This window comes from Curcuma longa, chromosome 19 (assembly GCF_044706935.1).
Source record: "Curcuma longa cultivar G26 ecotype Majalengka, Jawa Barat chromosome 19, ITB_CL_G26_1.1, whole genome shotgun sequence".
NCBI classification, from domain to species: Eukaryota; Viridiplantae; Streptophyta; class Magnoliopsida; order Zingiberales; family Zingiberaceae; genus Curcuma; species Curcuma longa.
Genome location: NC_133879.1, coordinates 1,740,234 through 1,761,837, shown reverse-complemented (window position 1 = coordinate 1,761,837; position 21,604 = coordinate 1,740,234). Strand labels below are relative to the sequence as shown.

At 39.2% G+C, this 21,604-nt stretch overlaps 1 protein-coding gene across 2 annotated transcripts in view; it reads right to left on the bottom strand.

The window, feature by feature from the left end:
* Positions 1 to 21,604, bottom strand: part of LOC141812595 (DNA mismatch repair protein MSH1, mitochondrial) — a gene marked incomplete in the record, with an annotated part of 95,246 nt that overhangs the window by 7,135 nt on the left and 66,507 nt on the right. For both annotated transcript variants that reach the window (XM_074700605.1, XM_074700606.1), the window contains 2 exon segments: positions 5,654 to 5,910; positions 13,078 to 13,284. In XM_074700605.1, coding sequence (XP_074556706.1) covers positions 5,654 to 5,910; positions 13,078 to 13,284 — 464 coding nt within the window.

Below are 21,604 nucleotides of genomic sequence, written 5' to 3'. Positions count from 1 at the left end.
TCAGTGATATCTACAGATGATTGTCGAGTCGAAGGACCTTCCGTGGCTCCTGGGGAATGGGAAGGTCCTGGAGAGGGGGCTGCACTTGAAGGAGTGGGGGTTGTAGGTGCATGACTGGTACTGCGTCGATCACGTTGCCACTGTAAAAAAAAAAATTATGATAAATCAAACAAAAATTATTTGCATAATGAGGAATATTAAAAAACTTACCATGATGTCAAATCTACAAAGAATGCGTCAAATCAATACACCACTACTTATAATGATCTATATAAGGAAAAAAAGTGCAGTTAAAATATTGTAATACAATATAATAACAAATAAAATAAACTAAGAATTTTATAAATCTGTCTAGTCAATCAAAATTTGTATATTATGAAGATGAAAACTAAATTTGCAGATTAAAATGAAATATACATCTACACTCTAATATCCACATATTAAAATAAATTAGTAATGTTTTTATAATTTAATCTGATTTACTCAGCATGAAAAATTAAAATCATCATCGTCGTCGTAGGCATGGCCATGGTCGTCGTTGTCATCGTCGTCTTTATCTTCGTCGTTGTCATTTTCATGAATTTACTTGTATTTACGGGTATCACTACTTTACTAGGATCTCATAATGTAGGAATATGATATTTCTCGATCTGAAATGTGTTTGGAGGCTTTGGAATGAAATAACTCGGCTGCTGCTCGCGGGTTCCTTATATAGCCGACCTGAGTCGACTCAGATGGAGATCTGGGTCGACTCCAGCGTGCGTGGCAGATAAAACTTGATCGCTTTCGTCGCTTATCCCTCCTGAGTCGACTCTGATCACGTTCTGGGTCGACTCCAGTCGCGGTGGCGGCAGCGGCGATAAGTTTTTGACCCTGAGTCGACTCAAAACCTCACCTGAGTCGACTCCAGACTGATCTGGCGGAAAACTCGACGCGCTGACTTCCGGATTCAGGTTGATTCGGCTGGAGTCGACTCCAGAACCCATCTGGGTCGACTCCAGACCCGAAAAATCAGATTTTTCGTCCGGAGTTAGCTTTCGTCGGGCTTTTCCTTCCTGCACAACAAGTTAGCTCAAAGATAACATGTAAAGGATCGAGTCGGTTCACCGAACTAACTCCTAGTCTTAACTTCGGATCTCCGGTGAGATCCTGGGTTAGACTGACTGTTATAGGAGTCGAGGTCGGCATGCGTATCTTTGTATCTTTGGAGTAGCCTAGCCCCGATCCATTAACCCTTCGCATTCTAGCCTCTTCAATTCCCGATCACACCGCTGCCCTTCGTTGCTGATCTGCTTCTCGATGCAAGACTCCGGCCGTCCGGAGCTAGAGGCGGGTCGGAACAGAGCGCCGACGACTAGAGGATTGACCTGTTGGGGCTAGGGTTCGCCGGGAGTTGCGTGGAAGCTGTCCACGGCGGTGGTTCCAGCGGTGAGCAAGAGGAGAAGCGAACGGTAAGGGCTGAGATCTTTGTGATGTTGCCGTATTTATTCGATTTCCGACGATCCGATTGAGTTTTACAACTCAATTTGTTGGACATGAGCAGATCCGTGACGGAGGGGTTCTTCGTTGCTTCTGACCGTGTGGAGGAGAGATCAGGGACCTCTAGGGCATAAGGGATCTGAGGTATGTGTTTTTGATTCGATTCCTGGTTTGTGCCGAGTAATATGCTATTTGGATTGTTGTTGATCGGAGTTGTTGGATGCGGTGCAAACAGGGGCGACGACGCAGAACAGGGCTGCAGGGAAAGACGCTGCCGGTAGATCCTTCAATTTTCCTTAGATTGATCGGCGGCAAGTGACTGTGGGCCGGAATCATTCGTTGCTCGTTGATCAGATTGCTAGGGCAATTGGATCTGAGGTAAAACTTTTGATAGTTGATTATTGTAAGTATGTTGTTCTGTAGATATTATTAGGATTGGGTTTGTGTTGGAACTGGTCAACGTGGAGGAGATTGGTGAGACTGTTCTGTTGAATTCGAAAGGGTGAGGATGTTGGATTGACCTTGCCTGTTGAAAAGGGATTGATGCTTGATTTTTTTGTGTGAGGTTGGCCTACCTTGTGTGGTTTTGATGGGTTTGGTCTTGTCCAATTCTGAGGTTACAAAATTAGTTGTGATTAGGTTGATTTAGGATAGAAGTGGATCAAATTGATAAATAGGGGTTTTGGTTAGTTGTATTATTTGATTAATACAACTAATTAATCTTGTTGTATTAATAGGATCCAATTGGATCCTAGGGTGGGTCGGATTATTGTTGGACTATCATTGGATCTGTTGAAGTGTCGGGTTTAAGTTTGGTTGGTCCAGTTGGTCTTGACAGTTATAGGGAACGTTGGTTACTTGACCCTACCTAAAGTTGAAACCAGCTTATAAAAAATTGGAGTTAATCAGTTGGGCCGATTAGAATTCCACCTTTTTGAGAAAGAAATCAATTGAATTTAATTAGCTGGTTAGGATTCAATTGAAAATTGGTTGGGTTGTACTTTCTCACTCTTTTAAATAAGAATAAAAGAATTTTAAATTTAAAAATTTTAATATTTTTTATAATTTTTATTTTTGATAGATTCAAAGGTTGATCATTTTAATTAAACCATAAAAGTAAATATAAGAAAAAAAATCTCATCCATTTAGTAAACAAAAGGGAAAAAACTCTCATTTGGCAATTTAGTAAATAAAAGAAAAAAACTCTCATTCATTCAGTAAAAAAAATTCTAAAAAAACTGAAAAACTAAAAAAACCAAAAAAAAAAATTACAATCGGATGGGATCGCGATTTCCATCTGGCCCGATCTGCGATTACCATTCGACATCCGCCCACGACCCACCCGCTTAACATTTCAAAAAACCCCTAAAAACGCATGTTACGCATCCCATCCGTGATTCGCCGTCCGTCCACCTCATAAAAAACCTAAAGAATCGCCGAGCTTTGGGAAACGCCGTCCGCCTCGCCGCTTCAAGCATCGCCAAGCTTCGCCGCCTCAACGCCTTCAGGTACCGCTCGTCCTTCCCTATCTCCCTCAACTCATAGATCTGGTCGTCTTTGCTTCGATGTCTCACAATCTCGTTGTTGCATTGCTTTTTGGGCGATAAGTCCTTGGTTCCTTTCGATCTGTACTTGTTCTAACGTTGATCACTGTAAGAATGGTGGAGAAGTACTTGTTCCAACACTGACACCCGAAGATAACTCTTGATACTCCTATCTGTCATGTATAAGTTTTTTTTTTGAAACCAATCGTGTTGAATATTTTGATCCAACACATGTTTGATACCTGCATAGGTGTTCAACAAACATAGATTGTCATAATAACCGTGACAGAGTTCTTTTGTAATATTGATCACTTTAGTCAACGGAATCATCTAGAAGTTTGACCATTACGTGTGAACCCAAAGAACATAAGAATCAGACGGAAGGGATGGACAATGTGTGAGGTTACAAAGACAATGTGCCATCATAAAAAGAGACAACCACATGATTTTGATGATGGAAAAGTAATTATAACATATGCATATCTGGTTGTATCAACAAATTCATGCAGTGGAAAGCACCCACTTCGATACAATTAAAAATAACAAAAAAAATTGTCTCAAAATTACTAGTAGTGTAGCATGAGGGCTGCCATTGATAGAGGGAAGTATTAACATGGTACCTAAAGTATGCTAATTGCATTGCATGGCAAGAAAGGAAGTAACAAAAACTGAGCTCAGGTAAACAAAGACCAATTTGAGATAGTCTAGTTGAGGTGATCATTCAGGTCTATCCCACCTATGTGGGGTCAACTACATGAACCTTATGCCTCCATTGGTCTCTATGCAGCTATATTACCTACTCAAACAAAAAAATAGGATTAAGATCCAAAATAATTAATTTAGAAAAATTTTAACATTTGGGCTTAATGCAACCCTCAACCCTTTTCATGAATCTTTTTGATTAATTGTAAATCAATCAAGTTGTAGATTGATTTGTTGTTAAATTGGATCTTAGGGAGCTGTAAAATTGAGAGGTGGCGGGTAGCTGCATGTTGGTTCAGATTAACAGAGGCTGATAATAGGGTTTAGATGATTCAACTCAGGAGTAGGAATATTGTTATTGAAAGTAGAATCCTTCATTACTACTATTATTGGATTCAAAATTTGCCATCAAACACAAGTTTTTCCAAAGACTCAGAGTCAATCCTAATGAATGAAGCTACAACATCGTATTAACTACGGGTTTTGATTAATGGTTCTTTCATTGAATATCTTTGGTCATAATAGGCTTTGGAGCTTTATATGTTTCTTGTGGGAGGATTGTGCTCATATCATTTTGTTAGGGTTATATGTAGAATGGATGTCAATTGATGTACTTGTCTGTAGTGTGTAGGAATTGTAGGATCCTATCCCTCATTTTGTAGTCTTACTCCTTAAATTTGATGGATTTAGCGAACCATAGATGATTCAATTTTCTTTCCATGACTTGGTTTGTGTAGCTGTAATAGTGGATTTTTGTTAGCTGACTTATTCTCTTTTATCATCAGGGAATGGGTGACATGAATGCCATACAGGATGCCATTTTATCTGGCAATGTTGATGCGGCTGCTGCTTTTTCCACTGCTGCTGTCGAAGCAGCCGCTTCCGCCGCCGCCGCCGTCGTTGGAATTATCGTTGATTCCGCCGTTAACTGCGCAGCAATTGCCGGTACCCCCCATGCCAACGTCGCCGCCACCGCTGCCGCCACCGCCGCTATCGCTGCCTACATGGCAGCAGCCATTCCTACTGCTGCAGCTGGCTTAGTTGTTGCCCCCCCCCCCCCCCCCGTCCGTCCACTAGATCTGCCAGGGTTACAGGCGCCGTTCCAGCCAATTTCTTATCAGGATCTGCACTGAAAGTGACATGTGAGGCCTTGGGGCCTTGCATGACTTCGAAAAAAGAACAACTCAGTGACTGATGGAAAAAAAGAACAACTCAGTGACTGATAAGGAAATTGGCCATGTAAGATGAGCATTATTACAAGCGAGCTGTAACCCTGGCAGATCTAGTGGCTACGGCGCCTCCTCATCGACGGGGGGGGGGGGGGCGCCAGCTGCAGCAGGTGGCGCTGCGAGGCAGCGATAGCGGCGGTGGCGGCAGCGGTGGCGGCGACGTTGGCATGGGGGGTACCGGCAATTGCTGCGCAGTTAACGGCGGAATCAACGATAATTCCAACGGCGGCGGCGGCGGCGGAAGCGGCTGCTTCGACAGCAGCAGTGGAAAAAGCAGCAGCCGCATCAACATTGCCAGATAAAATGGCATCCTGTATGGCATTCATGTCACCCATTCCCTGATGATAAAAGAGAATAAGTCAGCTAACAAAAATCCACTATTACAGCTACACAAACCAAGTCATGGAAAGAAAATTGAATCATCTATGGTTCGCTAAATCCATCAAATTTAAGGAGTAAGACTACAAAATGAGGGATAGGATCCTACAATTCCTACACACTACAGACAAGTACATCAATTGACATCCATTCTACATATAACCCTAACAAAATGATATGAGCACAATCCTACCTAAACATAAAGCAGAACATTGTAAAAAGTTTTCAACAAACCGAATGTTTGATACATATCAGAGAAACATAATCATGCCAAAAAAATGCTTGTCAAGAATCAAGAAGCCAAATTTAGAAAGTGAGGACCTGTTCAATGCATCCTCAACCTTGCTAGTTGTGAACCATTCATCTCCAACCTTTCTACCTTTTGAATCTGTAGCAGGTTTGAGTTGTCTAATTTGTTCTTCCCCATTGGTGTTGGCCCATACAGCTGGAACAAACCGTTTTCCTTTGAACCAAACAGCTTCATGCTCTCTTGCATAACATATTTCACCCTTTGGACCTCCAAGAGGAGTTACGAGAGATTTCACTCTTGAAACAATTGGAGAAAAATCTTCCATAACCTGGAGAAACAGAAAAAAGTGTTTGGGTAAAATAGAATGTCACAAGAAGTTCAAGGTGTAAACCAACACGTGATTTAATAGGTGGAAAATGTTACATATTATGTACTTTGGGTACACAGTAACACTCAACTTCTCATGTATATGTAAGTTAATGTCAGAGTTAGTTATTGGACTCATATGTATCATGACTCGTGAGTTTAGGAGTTTTAGTTCAAGGTATTATGCTGACTCCTAGAATTAACGTTTTCCTCTTTGGTTCCTTTAGGAGGAAGCCCCCAAATTTGATATGATGACACAGTGCTAGATTTTCCTATTTCCATTTCCCCTCATATACAATCTCCAACGCAGTTAACAACCCCACCTCTACATTTTTTCGTGTGCCCAATTGTCACCTATGTTTGCATAATTGCCATAAAAACCAAGGACCACAACAAGAAAGCTATGATATATCCTTCCTGCAGACACCTTCCTCCTTTCAACACAGTAATTTCCTCCAGTAGCTCTTCCTAACTAGGTACTCTTCTCCCTCTAAGCCCAAAATCAAGGCAATGCTGAAGTGCAGCCGAAGCAATGGGGATGACCTCATCAACAAAGCAAGGTCTAGTTATAAGGTTAGTTGTAAAATATCATGGAATTGATTTTTGACTTTATTATTTACAAAAGAGACAAGCCCCTATTTATACATTAAGATAGGGACCTATTCTAACGACTTATTCTATAAAAAAAACAGAATATCTAATAGAATATTTATTCCTCCTAAATATTCTAACACTCCCCCTCAAGCTGGAGAATATAAATCATATGTACCCAGCTTGTTACATATGTAGTCAATTCGAGGACCTCTCAGTGACTTGGTGAATATATCTGCTAGTTGATCCTGTGAGTTAACAAAACTTGTAGATATTTCACCAGATATAACTTTTTCTCTGACAAAGTGACAGTCGACTTCAATATGCTTTGTCCTCTCATGAAAAACTGGATTCGAGGCGATATGCATAGCGGCTTGATTGTCACATATAAGTGACATTTGTGTAACCTCTCCAAATCTTAGCTCTTGAAGCAATTGTTTGAGCCATATAAGCTCCTGACTGGCTATGGCCATAGCTCGATATTCTGCCTCTGCACTGGATCTTGCCACAACATTTTGCTTTTTGCTTTTCCAAGAAATAAGGTTATCTCCGACAAATATACAAAAACCAGAAGTAGATTTCCTATCAATGGGAGATCCTGCCCAATCTGCATCAGAATAGCCTACGACTCGAGTATGTCCTTTGTCTCCGTACAAAAGACCCTTTCCTGGAGCACCTTTGATATATCGGATAATGCGTGTCACAGCATCCCAATGTTCCTTGCATGGAGAGTTGAGAAACTGACTTACTACACTTACTGCAAAAGAGATATCTGGACGAGTAACAGTAAGGTAACTTAATCTTCCTACTAATCGTCTGTATCTTTCAGGATCTGGAAGAGGCTCCCCCTGATTTGGCATGAGCTTGACATTAGGATCCATAGGTGTGTCAACTGTTTTTGAGTTTAACATGCCTGTTTCTTCTAGAATATCCATTGCATACTTCCTTTGGGATATGATAATCCCATCTTTGGACTGTGCTACCTCTATCCCCAAAAAATATTTGAGTTTGCCGAGATCTTTTGTCTGAAAATGCTTGAATAGATGTTGTTTCACCTGTGAAATCCCGAGATGATCACTACCTGTGATAACAATATCATCAACATAAACTACTAAGTAGATGCAACCAGTAGATGAGTGACGATAAAAGACAGAATGGTCAGCCTCACTCCGAGTCATGCCAAACTGTTGAATTACAGTACTAAATCTACCGAACCATGCTCTGGGAGACTGCTTGAGGCCATATAAAGATTTTCGCAGGCGACATACAAGACCAGAAGACTCCCCCTGAGCAACAAAACACGGAGGTTGCTCCATATAAACTTCCTCGAGTAGGTCACCATGTAAGAAAGCATTTTTGATGTCCAACTGATAAAGAGGCCAATGTCGAATTGCAGCAATGGACAAGAATAAGCGCACAGAGGTCAACTTGGCAACAGGAGAAAAAGTGTCCCCATAATCCAATCCGAAGATCTGAGTATATCCTTTAGCAACGAGACGAGCCTTAAGCCGATCAACCTTTCCGTCCGGACCAACCTTCACCGTATATACCCAACGACAACCGACAACTGACTTTCCTGGCGGTAGAGGAACGAGGTCCCAAGTCCCACTGCTCTGCAAGGCACACATTTCATCGAGCATAGCCTGTTTCCATCCTGGATGGGCAAAAGCATCGCCTGCAGTTTTCGGAAGAGAAACAGACGACAAAGAAGAAAGACAAACAAAATAGGAAGGAGAAACACGATGATAACTCAAAGAGATATAATGAGGGGAAGGATTACGAGTGGAACGCATACCTTTCCGAAGTGCAATGGGAACATCAGACTCATGAGATGGGACCGAAGGACGAGGCGAAAGACTTGGCTCCAAAGATGTGTCCATGGCAGTGTCAGTTGTTGGCGGCGGCAAAGCAAGACGAGAACGACGCTGATAAACCTGCAATGGAGGAGATGTCTCCGGAGGTGACAGAGCCTCCTCCGGAGGATAAAAGATAGCCAACGGTGTAGGCGTAGAAGGAGAAAACTCTGACAGAGATCCATTGGGCCCAAAAAATGGAACAGAATCAAAGAACGTGACATCAGCAGAGATGAAGTACCGACGGAGAGTAGGAGAATAACACTTATACCCTTTTTGAGACCGTGGGTATCCAAGAAAGACACATTTATGAGACCGGGGACAGAGTTTGCTAATGCCAGGATCGAGAGCATGAGCAAAACATATAGAACCAAAGACCTTAGGTGGTAAAGGATGAAGAGACTTATGAGGATAAAGAACATGATAAGGTATTTGACCTTGTAGAGTGGAGGAAGGCATGCGATTGATGAGATAGCATGCAGTAAGGACAGCGTCACCCCAAAACTGGAGAGGAACATGAGAATGGAGAAGAAGAGTTCGGGCGGTCTCAAGAAGATGACGATTTTTGCGTTCAGCAACGCCATTCTGTTGAGGGGTATGAGGACAAGACGTCTGATGCAACACACCATGAGACGCCAAAAAGGTCTGAAATGGAATAGATAAATACTCACGTGCATTATCACTCTGTAAATTTCGAAGAGAAATACCAAATTGAGTTTTAATTTCATAGAAAAAGGATTGAAAAAGAGAAAATAACTCTGAACGATCCTTCATCAGATATAACCAAGTACAACGGGAAAAATCATCTATAAAGGTAACAAAATATCGTGACCCCAAAGTAGAGGAAACACGACTCGGACCCCAAACATCGGAATGGACTAAAGCAAAGGGGGACGTAGCCCTATTCACAGTGCGAGGAGAAAAAGAACTACGAATATGCTTTCCTAATTGACATGACTCACAAGACAAAGATTTTAAGTGAGAAAGACTAGGATGTAATTGTTTCAACTTATCAAGGCTAGGATGTCCCAACTGAGCATGAATAAGAAGTGGAGATGTTGCCGCCGAACCAACAAGAGAAGACTGTTGAAGCCGATATAGGCCATGAGACTCACATCCGAAGCCAATCATCTTCCCCGTACTCCGGTCCTGTAAGGAAACAGAAGATTTAGTAAACGAGATGATACAATCAAGAGACCGAGTAAGCTGACTGATTGATAATAAATTAAAGGGAGCACCGGGAACATAAAGAACATTATGGATAGAAAGAGATGGAGAAGGATGAACAATACCAACACCTTGGGATTGAGTTTGAGAACCATTTGCCATGGTGACAAAGGGTAAATAACCAGAAGTAGAAAGAGAAGAAAACAAAGATTTATTACCAGTGATATGATCGGTGGCCCCTGGAATCAAGAACCCAAGAACTCGAAGTGTGAGATATGCCAGCAAAGGAATTACCAGTGAGTGCAACGGTAGCAGGGGAATCAGAAGTCTTTCGATCCTCATACCACTTCAGAAAGTCGTCATAGGAAGGCGGTGGGGTTGGATCTGGTGGCAACTGTGAAGTAGAAGCTGAAGAAGTGACAGAACTCTGAACAATCTGTGCAGCACGAGGAGGTCGACCATGTAGACTCCAACATTTATCAATTGTGTGTCCTGGTCGGTGGCAATGATCACACCAAGGACGTCCTTTGCCACCCTTACGAGGTGGAGGTCTGTTGTTGTTTCGAGAGACCAAGGCTGATGAGTCGACATGACTGGAAGGAGGTAACGTCGAGACTTTGGCAGGAACACGAAGGAGAGTCGCCCAGGTACTATCCATAGTAGCCTCTGTGGGGTTACCCAAGATCTGATCACGAACATGAGAATAGTCTGTGGGCAAACCATATAAAGCCAGAGACATAAAAAATTTCTTCCGATTTTCAAGCTCTGCAACAGGAGTGGCCGCAGGTGGAAGCAGTTCATTGAATTCACAAAGAAGTCTAGACACCGAACCCAGATAAGTTGACATAGAATCTTTAATCTGATGAGCACTGAGAATAGTCATGAGATCTTCACAAACTTGATAGAGTCGCCGAGAGGTATTTGTAAAAAGTTGTTGAGCCTGTGTCCAAACAGCTTTGCAGGTTTTGTGAGTGCGGAAGACATCCCTAAGAGATGGATGGATGGTGGCTCGGATAATACAACACAATTGAGCATCAACCTTTTTCCACAGAGGACGTTCGGCAGCTTGAATATCTTCTTCGATTTGGGTGAGATGTGTTTCATAACCCTGTCCAACAAGCCAAAGTTCAATGTGAGAGCTCCAAGAGGAATAATTCTTACCATCCAACAACTCGGAAGAGAGTGGTGCAGTGATGTGGTTGGTAAAAATTGAGATATCCGATTTCGAAGTGCTGGAGGTAGCCATCGGGAAGAAACTGATTCTTGTGTTGTTGTTTGCTGGATACCACTGTTTGCTGTTTGAGATTTTTTTTTTTTTTAAAGCAGCAAGGTTTCTATTGCTGTTGTGATCGTGCAGATTAAGGCTCGAAAAGGCAGAGGTAAGAAAAAAACAGTTCGGTGGCGTCGGAAGGAAGCCTCGAAAGGATCCCAGAGGTTGCTTCGGTTCGTCTGGAGCGGAGAAGGCGGCGCAGGTGCTAGCAGCGATCACAAGCAGGGGTGGAGTGCAAACCCTCAGCCTAGGGTTTTCTGCATCCCTGTGGCCGGCGCACGCTCGAGTGGAAGAAAGGGCGCTGGTGCTTGCACGGGAAGAAAGGGAAGAAGAGGACTTGGGCGACGAGAGTAGACGACACGGGATGAACGCGGCGATTGTGGTGGACGTCGCGATCGGAAGGGATCGCGAGTCGAGACAGGGAATTAGAGCAGGGAAAACGGCCGCAACGCTGGGAGGACGCCGCGATGGTTGGAAGTTGTCGGCGCTCACGCCTCGCGAGCAGGAAGAGTCGGCGCTTCGATTCCTTCTCGCGGACGAAGAAGAAGAGGGCGCTTCAGTGCGTCCGGGAGAAACAGGGGCCGCCACGCGATCGGGAAGAAGAGACGCGCAGGAGTCGTGGAAGAGATACGGGAGGCGGCGCCGAAGAGAGAGAAATTAGGGATAGCGGTCGGCGGTGAAGGGAGAGAGAGGAGAAGAAATTAGGGTTAAGCGGATAAACTTAAACCCTTTAATCTCGCTCTGATACCATGTAAAATATCATGGAATTGATTGAAATATTACAAGCCCCTAGGCCCCTATTTATACAATAAGATAGGGACTTATTCTAACGACTTATTCTATAAAAAAAAACAGAATATCTAATAGAATATTTATTTCTAAATATTCTAACAATCTCCTCCAAAAGTTCATGCAAAACCTCTATGCTCATCAACATCTATTACAATTTACAAACGCTAAGTAGTTTTGCCTCTTGCTCCAATTGAAGACTATTGATTCCAATTGCAGGAGAGGACCCTAAGCTTTCCTCTTATTGTTTAGAGGTTTCTAGAAACACCACTAGCAACTCCTGACTAACCTTATTAGTGAGTTTTCAAAGCCATCAAGTATGCACCTCCTGACGTAACACCTATAGTGATGAAACATGGCACATCTCATGCATAGTGTAATTATATATGCACAAGCTTTTTGCTACCCCTATTGCAAACCCATTTGCTAGATACATTTTGCCACATTCAATGAACCATTACTAACTGAAATCCATTTTGTTTTTGCTTCTAAATTTACTTAGGGATGTCAAATTGGGAAGTTAGGTCTCTCTACTTTGAGGCATATTTAGCTGGGTTTTTTTTATCAATAGTGTGCTCATTTATTTATCTCTTTGTACAAGGTACATATTTCATTACTGGTGTGTAGCTATAGATTGTGTTGTGCACATGAAGTCTCTAGCTCACATTGTCACATGGAACGATGATTGACACAACAATGTTGATGAATTGTCGCGGCGGCAGGAAGATCCCATCCTATTCAAATTAGGAGCCATTAAGGTCATGAAACTAATTGTACATTACTTCAATTCTTCAAGAATAACAGATAATATAAGAAAATTTTAAGTGTTTTAGCCTACGGGGCATACAAACAATCACACAAGAACATAGAAACTCATATTTCAATCAACAACTTTTTATTATATTTCATCAATATCTTCAAGTTGTTGAATAATAGATCCGAGATGACTTACAGAATTTCTTTCATTTCATCTATCCTAACTATTACTTCAGTTTTATTTATTTATTTTAATGAAACTACATTTCATATATTGAACTTTAGTTCGAAGTTAAACCATTTAATATATAATTTTTTCCCAATATTTCAAACTTAAAATATAATCTTTTTACACATTGACACAATATTATTGGCAAATTTTATACAACAAAATATACCATCTTATATGATTAAAGAGTTTATCTAATACTAACACAAAAGATGGGAATTAGAGTTGTAAAACTACATCATTTGCAATTCATGAAACAACCTTACAACTCAAAACTATATTAACATACATATATTCTATCACATCAAATATAATCACAATAATTATCTAGAGATTCTTTCACAATTATTTTTCCAAATCACTAAAAATTATTTGCAACTTCATCTTCTTCTCTATATACTTTTTTTTAGTCATAAGTTAAAGTAATAATAAATAGAAATATAGTTAATGGATTTAGAAGGATAGTTTACTTACAGCAACAAACAAGGCCTCTGCAGCCCTATCAACTTGGCCATATGATTCTTCAGCATGAATTCTCTTCACTCGTCCTTTCCATGGAAATTCCATGTCCTCAAAGAACTCAGCAGGAACAAACTCATATGCACTTATTTCTTGACCATTTTCATCATGCAGAAAGAGTATGTCGCCTATTTTTTGTGAAACACAGATACATTCATTCACCTGCAAAAGAAATAGTATGCCATAACAGATTATGATGTTGCACAGGAAACAGAAGAACAAACAGTTCACCAAACTAACCAACAGTAATAAGAAATTATTTCTCATCTAAAAAAAGAGACATCTACCCAGAGCACAATGAATTAATTTTTACTTATTGAATAAACCTTTTAGTAGTTTGATGCTAAAATTAGTTCATCCAATGTCAAAAATGGTATCAAAACTGGAATAATGGTTCCATTCGAGATCTTGCTCCACCGTAAAAAAATGCACCATAAAAAGTAAAACAAAAAAAAAAAAACCAAGCATTTGATTCACATCGTACATCACTAAATTTAGTCCCTATCCCTACTTCATTCAGTTATGCCAAAAAGATAGTTTTTTCTCCGTGTCACCTATTAAACGTCAAGAACATGTGATCAACTATTGTGTAACAAATCACAGTTTAAATATGGACACCATGTTGTACCAATACTTAGCACACTTCCTGGAGGCATGGAGTCAACAACCGGGGCAAGATTCTCAACTCTTGGTTCCACAACCAATGTCGGAATCACCTGCTGATCATAGTTTGGAGAGGATGGATGGGGCTGAATTAGCCACTTCAATTGAACCTACACGTGAGGATGATGCAATTGCTGCAGAATTGTTGCGTATTGGCAAAGGGCAACCGGTCATTGAGGTGGGGAAAGGAGCAGATGTCCCACTCAGTGTGAATGTTGCTGGGACAGCTTCTAATATGATTGGAGAGAAGACACCACTAGCTAATCAACAGCGGGACTCATCAGATAGCAGTTGCGACCTTAATGAAGGAGCGATGGAGAAATGGACTGTCCAGAACCGGAAAAAGGGCTCTAGAAGGCAAAAATTGGAGGTCAACCAAGCAGAGATAGATCATCCACAGCCTATAAAGATCATCACTGCTTTGCCAGCACCGGATCAGCCACAGCATGTGTACACTCGCATGACCAGAGGCAAAGCCAAAGCTGTACAGGAGGAAGGTTTCCACCATGAAGTGGGTAACACACCAAGAAATTCAGAATCATGGAAGATGAAGATATCGCACCAGTGCAAGGGGGAAAGAAACTAGCCATATCTGGGCGGCCAGGCCGTCTCAGGCTTGATGAGATTGGCTCATGGAATATTCGAGACATCAACAAAGGCCTCAAACAAAAGGGGTAGAAAGCCTCTTTCAGAACAACAAATTGGGAGTGTTGGTGCTGGAGACAAAACTTTCGGTCTTGACTTTTCAAAAATTGAAGATGCAGAGGTTTCAACAATTTTAGGTGGCACAGCGAGACATTCCTGAAGGTAGAAGCGGGATATTATTAGTTTGGGATGACCAAAAGATCAATCTGGTGGTGTGTGAATGGCATGATCAATATGTGCATTGCATGGCGACTTGCAAGATATCACATCGACTACTTGCAATCACATTTGTATATGGGCAATTGTCAATAATTGGAAGAAAGCCGTTGTGGGAAGGGCTACAACGAATAGCCGTTGATATGGAACTTCCTTGGCTCGTTCTGGGTGACTTTAACACATACCTCTCAGCCGATGACAAATGTGGTGGAATCCCAATCATGCTGTATAGAGTACAACTTCTGGACTTTTGTGTCTTCTGTCAGTTTAGAGGATCTGACCTACATGGGGTGTAGGTACACATGGACAATGGGCATATTTGTAGCAAATTAGATCAGGCTATTATCAATAAATAATGGTCGGAAGCTGAGCTACGTAACTTTGCAAACTTCACTCCATCAGGCTGCCCCTCCGATCATTTGACCTGCATAGTCACCATTCTGGATGGTGACAACCATTTTCCTAAACCTTTCAAGTTTTTTAACATATGGGCCAACCATGACACTTTCTCACAGCTCGTTGAAACAAAATAGACAGCATACAACCAACAGATTTATAGAGGTACCACCCAGTTTCGTCTTGAGAGGATTTTGAAGCTGCTGAAGCTAGATCTGAAGCAACTGAATGTCGAACATTTTCAGCACATTTCAGCAAGGGTGGCTGCTGCACACCAGCATCTAGATGAGGTATAGAACGTTGGGATGACTCTTGGTGTAATGCCTGACAATTACAAGGAAATACAACACTTGGCAACCCGTTTAAATGCCGCCGAAATGCCGCCGAGCATAGCTTCTGCATGCAGTGGGCTATGCTGGGATATTTCAAGCAAGTGGACCGCAATTCCTCTTATTTTCATGCACTCGTAAAAAGAAACAACAAAAGGAATGAGGTCACAGTTGTGGAGAAGGAAGCTTACAGAGTCATTTACAGAGGTGGTCCAGGTATTCAAAGCACATTTCCAAGTCTTGCTCAGTACAACAGGAAATCCAATAGCTTTTCCTTTTGATTGCCTACAGTTTGGGCAAAAGCTAAATCTTGATCAACAAGAACAGATTGGTCATCCCCCCACAGTTGAGGAAATCAAAGTGGCACTCTTTGATATAGGGGATCAGAGGGCACCGAGATCGAATGGTTATGAATAAAAAATTTTCAAGCAAGCTTGGGACACAGTTGAAGGGGGCTTTACTGTTGCAATCCTAGAGTTTTTCAACAGAGATAAATTGCTCAAAAGATGGAATTATACTGTGATATCTCTTGTCCCAAAGTCAGCCCATGCGAACAAAGTAACAGATTAAAGGCCGATCTCCTATTGTACCATTTTCTACAAAGTCATTTCCAAAATCCTAGTGAGTAAAATGTCCGCAGTAGTGAATCAGATATTACATCAATCCCAGGCTGCTTTTGTACAAGGACGATTTATTACCGACAATATTCACATGCCCAGGAGCTCTTTCAAAGATACAACAAGAAGTGGATTTCTCCAAGGTGCATTATGAAGATTAATCTTCAAAAGGCTTCTTACTCGATACATTGGGTTTCCTAGGTGAGGCCCTTATTGGACTACACTTCTCGGAAAGATTTAATGTATGGATCATGGAGTGTGACTACCGCATCCTTCTTGGTAGCCATTAATGGAGGGACATTTGGCCTGTTTCAGGGAGCCAGAGGCCTGAGATAGGGTGACCCTTTGTCACCATATCTTTTTTATATCTGTGTGGAAATATTTGGGAGGCAGCTACAGCAGTGCACAGGCAATCCTAATTTTCGTTTCTACCCTCGGTGTGCTCGACAAACTCATTTGGCTTACTCAAACGATCTACTTCTTTTCGATAAAGGGGATATAGATTCAGTTGGTACATTGACTACTTCTTTATAGGAGTTTGGCTTGACATCTGATCTTCAAGTCAATAGGCTATCTACCTAGCTAGGGTTGATGACATGACACATGCAGTTGCTTACCATTACGAGCTTTCAGGAGGATTCCATGTCGTTCAGATATCTCGGGATTCCACTAACTGTAGAGCAACTTTGGATTTCTAATTACAACCCCCTGCTAGATTTGCTAGTCAGACGGATAAATATTTGGCCCCGGAAAACACTATCTTTTGCGAGTAAGACACAACTTATTACCTCTGCACTTCAAGGAGTGGAGTGTTTATGGTTATCTATCTTACTACTTCCTATAGGTATTATCAATCGTATTTACAACATATGCAGGTCTTTCATGTGGACATCTAAACATCCACCAGTCTCATGAGCAAATATGTGCAGATGCAAGGAAGGAGGGTTGGGGTTTCAGGACTTGCATGGTCAGAACTTAGCCCTCTTGACTATAGTATTATGGCATGTACAAGCCAATGAGGATGCACTTTGGATAAAGTGGGTGCATCACGCTTACCTTAGGTGCACAGATATATAGTTCTGGGAGGTAGCACACACGAATTCTCAGCTAATTAAGCGGTTGCTTCATATACAAGATCTTATCCTGTTGGATGTTGGGCCTTGGAGATTGCTGAACAAATGTTGGTAGATTAATTTGCTCGGGATGATTGAGTGGCTCGGGCTTATGATTTCTTTAGGCACCCTAGTCCAAAGAAACCATAGGCCCTAGTTGTTGGCGCAACGACGTCTTCCCACTAGAGACAAATAAGAGTATTTGAAGGATTGGTCGTGCACCTTCTGTCGTTAGGTGCTAGAGTCACAGGAACATCTTTTCTTTGGGTGCCTCCTATCACGAAGCTTTGAAGGAGGATTAGAGACCGGCTTTATATGCGACAGAGATGTCTATATATAGGCGAATGATACAAATCTTTAGGAGATACTATCAAGGGAGTAGGATGATGACAACGGCTGGCCTTGTTTTCCATGATTCACTATGTTTGGCAAGCGAGGAATAGTAGTTTCTTTGGAGAGGGGAAGTTAGATATTGAGAAGATCTTCAGGAGTGTATAGACTCATGTATACCAGTCACTAGGAGTATACTCTATTCTGACACTGTGTCAGACATAAGTAGTGATCAGAGGCTATGGGACGGTTGATGTTGGTGATTAGGTTTGCCTAATCATGGTTGTACCTTTTTCTTTGGATTTAATATATGTTTATTTATCCAAAAAATGTACTTAGCACACTTAGATACTCATCAAAGCCTGCCAAAAAAAATTATAGGTTTTTCCTTCTTTATTAGTTAATTTATTTCTTCTCAAAGTAAAACTATAGCAATTCAATTGTCTATTGAATTAAAATTATTTATTATATCATACTAATACTCGATATGCTTCAATAGGTGTAAAGATGTGCCATGATGCATCAATTTTACTCATTTAATAAATACTATTTCACTTAAATTTTAATACTTAGATTAAGAATAATTTTGATGCAATGTGTGTTAAGTTGACTTCATATAGATCTTACTCCTACAATCTTCTACAACTTGTTCACTTTTAGAAAATAAAACTATATCAATTACATAATCAATTGAATTAGAATAAAGAGAATCAAACTAAAAGAATACAAGCAACATTGAATTCATCTTAGTGGATGTCAAAGCATGTTGAAGTATGATCCTCATCTGTATGATCAACACAAGCAACATTTGAGAGACTACCGAGCCATGCCAATCAATATCATGTTTTGGCAATTTATTAGCTTGGAATATCATGATTAGGGGTGCAAAAGAACCCGAGCCAAATGTTGAGTAAATTTATCTAGAGTTGCGATTTTAGTTTAATGTTGTACTTTATGATTGATGTGTGAAAACACTCTCATGTTAGGATCTCATCTCTTGACTAATGAAAATTTAACTAGGGGTTGATTCATTCCACATTGGTGATTTGAGGTAAGCTCTTTGCTGTTATTTTGTCTTGATGATTGAAATCGTTGTTAAGATTTTGATCTGATTCGTGTCTTGTAAATATGTTTGTGTGCATTGTATGGTCAAGGAAGTGTCAAATCAGATGCTGTTTAATTGAGGTGAGTATTCTTGCTTGTTTCCTTTCAATATTTACCTTATGCATGATTAAAATGAATGTGTAAATATTGAGAAAATTTGAATGATGAATTATTCTGACAGAACATTTAAAGTGTTGTTTAGATTACTGAAATGGGGGGGGGGGGGGGGGGGGGGGGGGGGGGGGGGTGTGGAACTAATGATTAAAATGAGCTAATTCTTCACTTCTTGTGTTTCTTATCATCATGTAAACATGGGATATAATTTGTGTGGGTAAATTCATTGAAGGGTTTGTTTCCAAAAATTTTCATCTATGCTCTTGCCTATTGACACTTGTTAAGTTACTTGCTTCTTGGTGATACTCTTTAATAGTTATTCCTTCGTGAAGGAATAACAACTAAAGAAATATTTGTAGGATATAAGATCTAATTAATCAAGTTAGACCAATAAAAAGGAATGAAACCTAGGGTAAAACATATGTATAAACATTTAGAGTAAATTAATGTATAATTAATGAATGTGATAACAATGGAAGATTTAAGCAAACCATATGATTTAGATTTCAACCTAGTGCTTTAAAGTGAATTTGGGCCATTAGTGCATTATACGTATGTTGGAACAAATCTCCCCAAGTAGTTGAGTTGAGTGGGTTTCACCCTTGTACATTATATGGGGCTTTTGCCCATTTTTACTGTTTAGTGCTTTGATTGAATATGAGGTGAGTTCATTATATTTGTGAGATTTATAGGAGCGTCTACTATGTTTCACCATATATCCATGTCTTAATTGGAAATAAAAGAATAGCTTGAGACATTAATTTGGATATAAGAATACTGTGTTCAACTTGTGAAATATATAACTTTGAGAATGTAAATAGTACAAATTTAAAAAGGTCAATATTGGAAAATAAGTATAAGTATTTAATTGGTCCCAATAATAAATGATAATAATGTTGTAAACCTAAAAATGAAATTCTAAAATAATGTCATTTAAATAAAATGTAATCATCTCGTACGAGACTAATAATGATTATCTTTGATTGCTTAAATAGCTTGGATTCTTTTAAAAGATATAATTCACCACATCTTCACAAAATCAACTTGGCACTTTGTGTTATATTTTGAAACTTTTATCTATAACTAGGTTAAACATAGGTTGATGTTCAACCTAGTTGTAGATCAAAAATTCCAAAATATGAACACAAAGCACCAAATTGGTTTTGTGAAAATATTTGAGCTCAATAGTGTAGGAGGATTTATATAACCGACTCCACTAGTGGGATAAAGGATTGGTTGTTATTATTGTTGCAAGGCATGACATAAAGGGCAAAAAAAAAGTGTAATTTAACAAAGAAATATTTAGGCATGAAATGAAAAAAAAATAAACGAAAAGAAACATGAACATTTTAATGGTAGTGTGAAATTTGTTACTGAAAATTTTAAAGGATTAAAGGAGCAAGATATGATATTCTAGTGACATGATTTTTTGTAGGATATGTTGTAGATGATATTGTAAATTTGAAAAATTAGAGAATCATGAAGTAATCTTTTATGCTAAGGGAGATAAAACTTTAGGGATACTACGAAAATTACAAAATCATAAGGACCAAATGTAAGTTAATGACATGCAATGGAATCATAGCCACATTTATATAAGTTAATGACACAATCATAAATGTAAAATAAGAGGAATATAATATAGTTTTTGTACACTTCAAAAATATAAAATCTAAGAGACAAATATGAAAAATTACATGTTGCAATCATAGACAATGACAATATAAGAAAGTTAAAAGCAATAGATATTATTTACATGTAAATTTAACAATAATTACTATACAATTGATATTTTATAAAAATATAAAACTCTTTTCAAAAGCAATTTTTAAAATTAAGAAATTTTGAGATGAATTTTAGAAAAATTAAAATCTATTTTGAAGGTTACATTCATGTTAAACATGTTTCTCTACATCAAATTTTGCTTTTCATATAAAATTGAAAGATTTTTCAATTTCCAGATGGAGATTTAAACTCTTAAAGAAATTTCATGTTCCTTCATCTTAACTACTACCTTAACTCTTATGTTACATTTTTTGTATTTAATTTTAGTTTTACTTAAAAATCTTTATGCTATGCATGGTTCTTGGAACATAATTTAATCTTCATTTTATAATTAAGGGTGGTGGAATAGTTACTCAATAAAGTATTGTTAATTTCAAAGACCTAATGTATTGTTAATTTCAAAGTTTTTCTTTATATTTGTAACTTCAAGTTTAATTTATTCACATTCTCATCAATTAACATAATATCATATACACTAGCATACACAAAGAAGATTGATCCAAAATTATTAATTATTTCTAAGACCCTAAACACAATTATTAACTATTTCTTTATTAACAAAAACTCACTGCAATAATTATCAACCATACATTTGTTTCTAAATCAATAAACATACACGAAAATTACTTTTTCTTTTCAATATATTTCTTTTATCAATTGTTTGACAGTAAACTAAATTGATTTTTGAAAATGTTTGTTTCATTTTTCAGTTTCACCTCAATAACTCTTTACATAAGTTTTGTGGTATGAAATACCAGCTTCATTGATCTATAATTTATACAATATTGTGTCATCTTTATTCTCACAAATTAGCCCAAAGCTCCTTACTTTCCTTGATTTCCTTGAGTGTCCCCTTAATTCTCAATATTTTATTATATGCTTAATTTACCAAACTATATCTTGATCTTGAAAGTCTTCTAAGCATTAGTAACATGATTTGATCTAAGTCTTCGAAACCAAGGTATGTAGAATGCTCATTAAATAAAATTTCCTGCTTCCTTTATTTGTATAGTGTTAAAAAGAACTTCTTGTTTTTCATCATTTATGCATTTCCTAATCTAATTCATACATTTTCCTTGCCCTAGCTTTAGCGATATAATAAATATTTTCTCCTCAACATTAGTTTCTAGCCAATCATAATATTTTAAATAATATTATCCAACTCTAATCC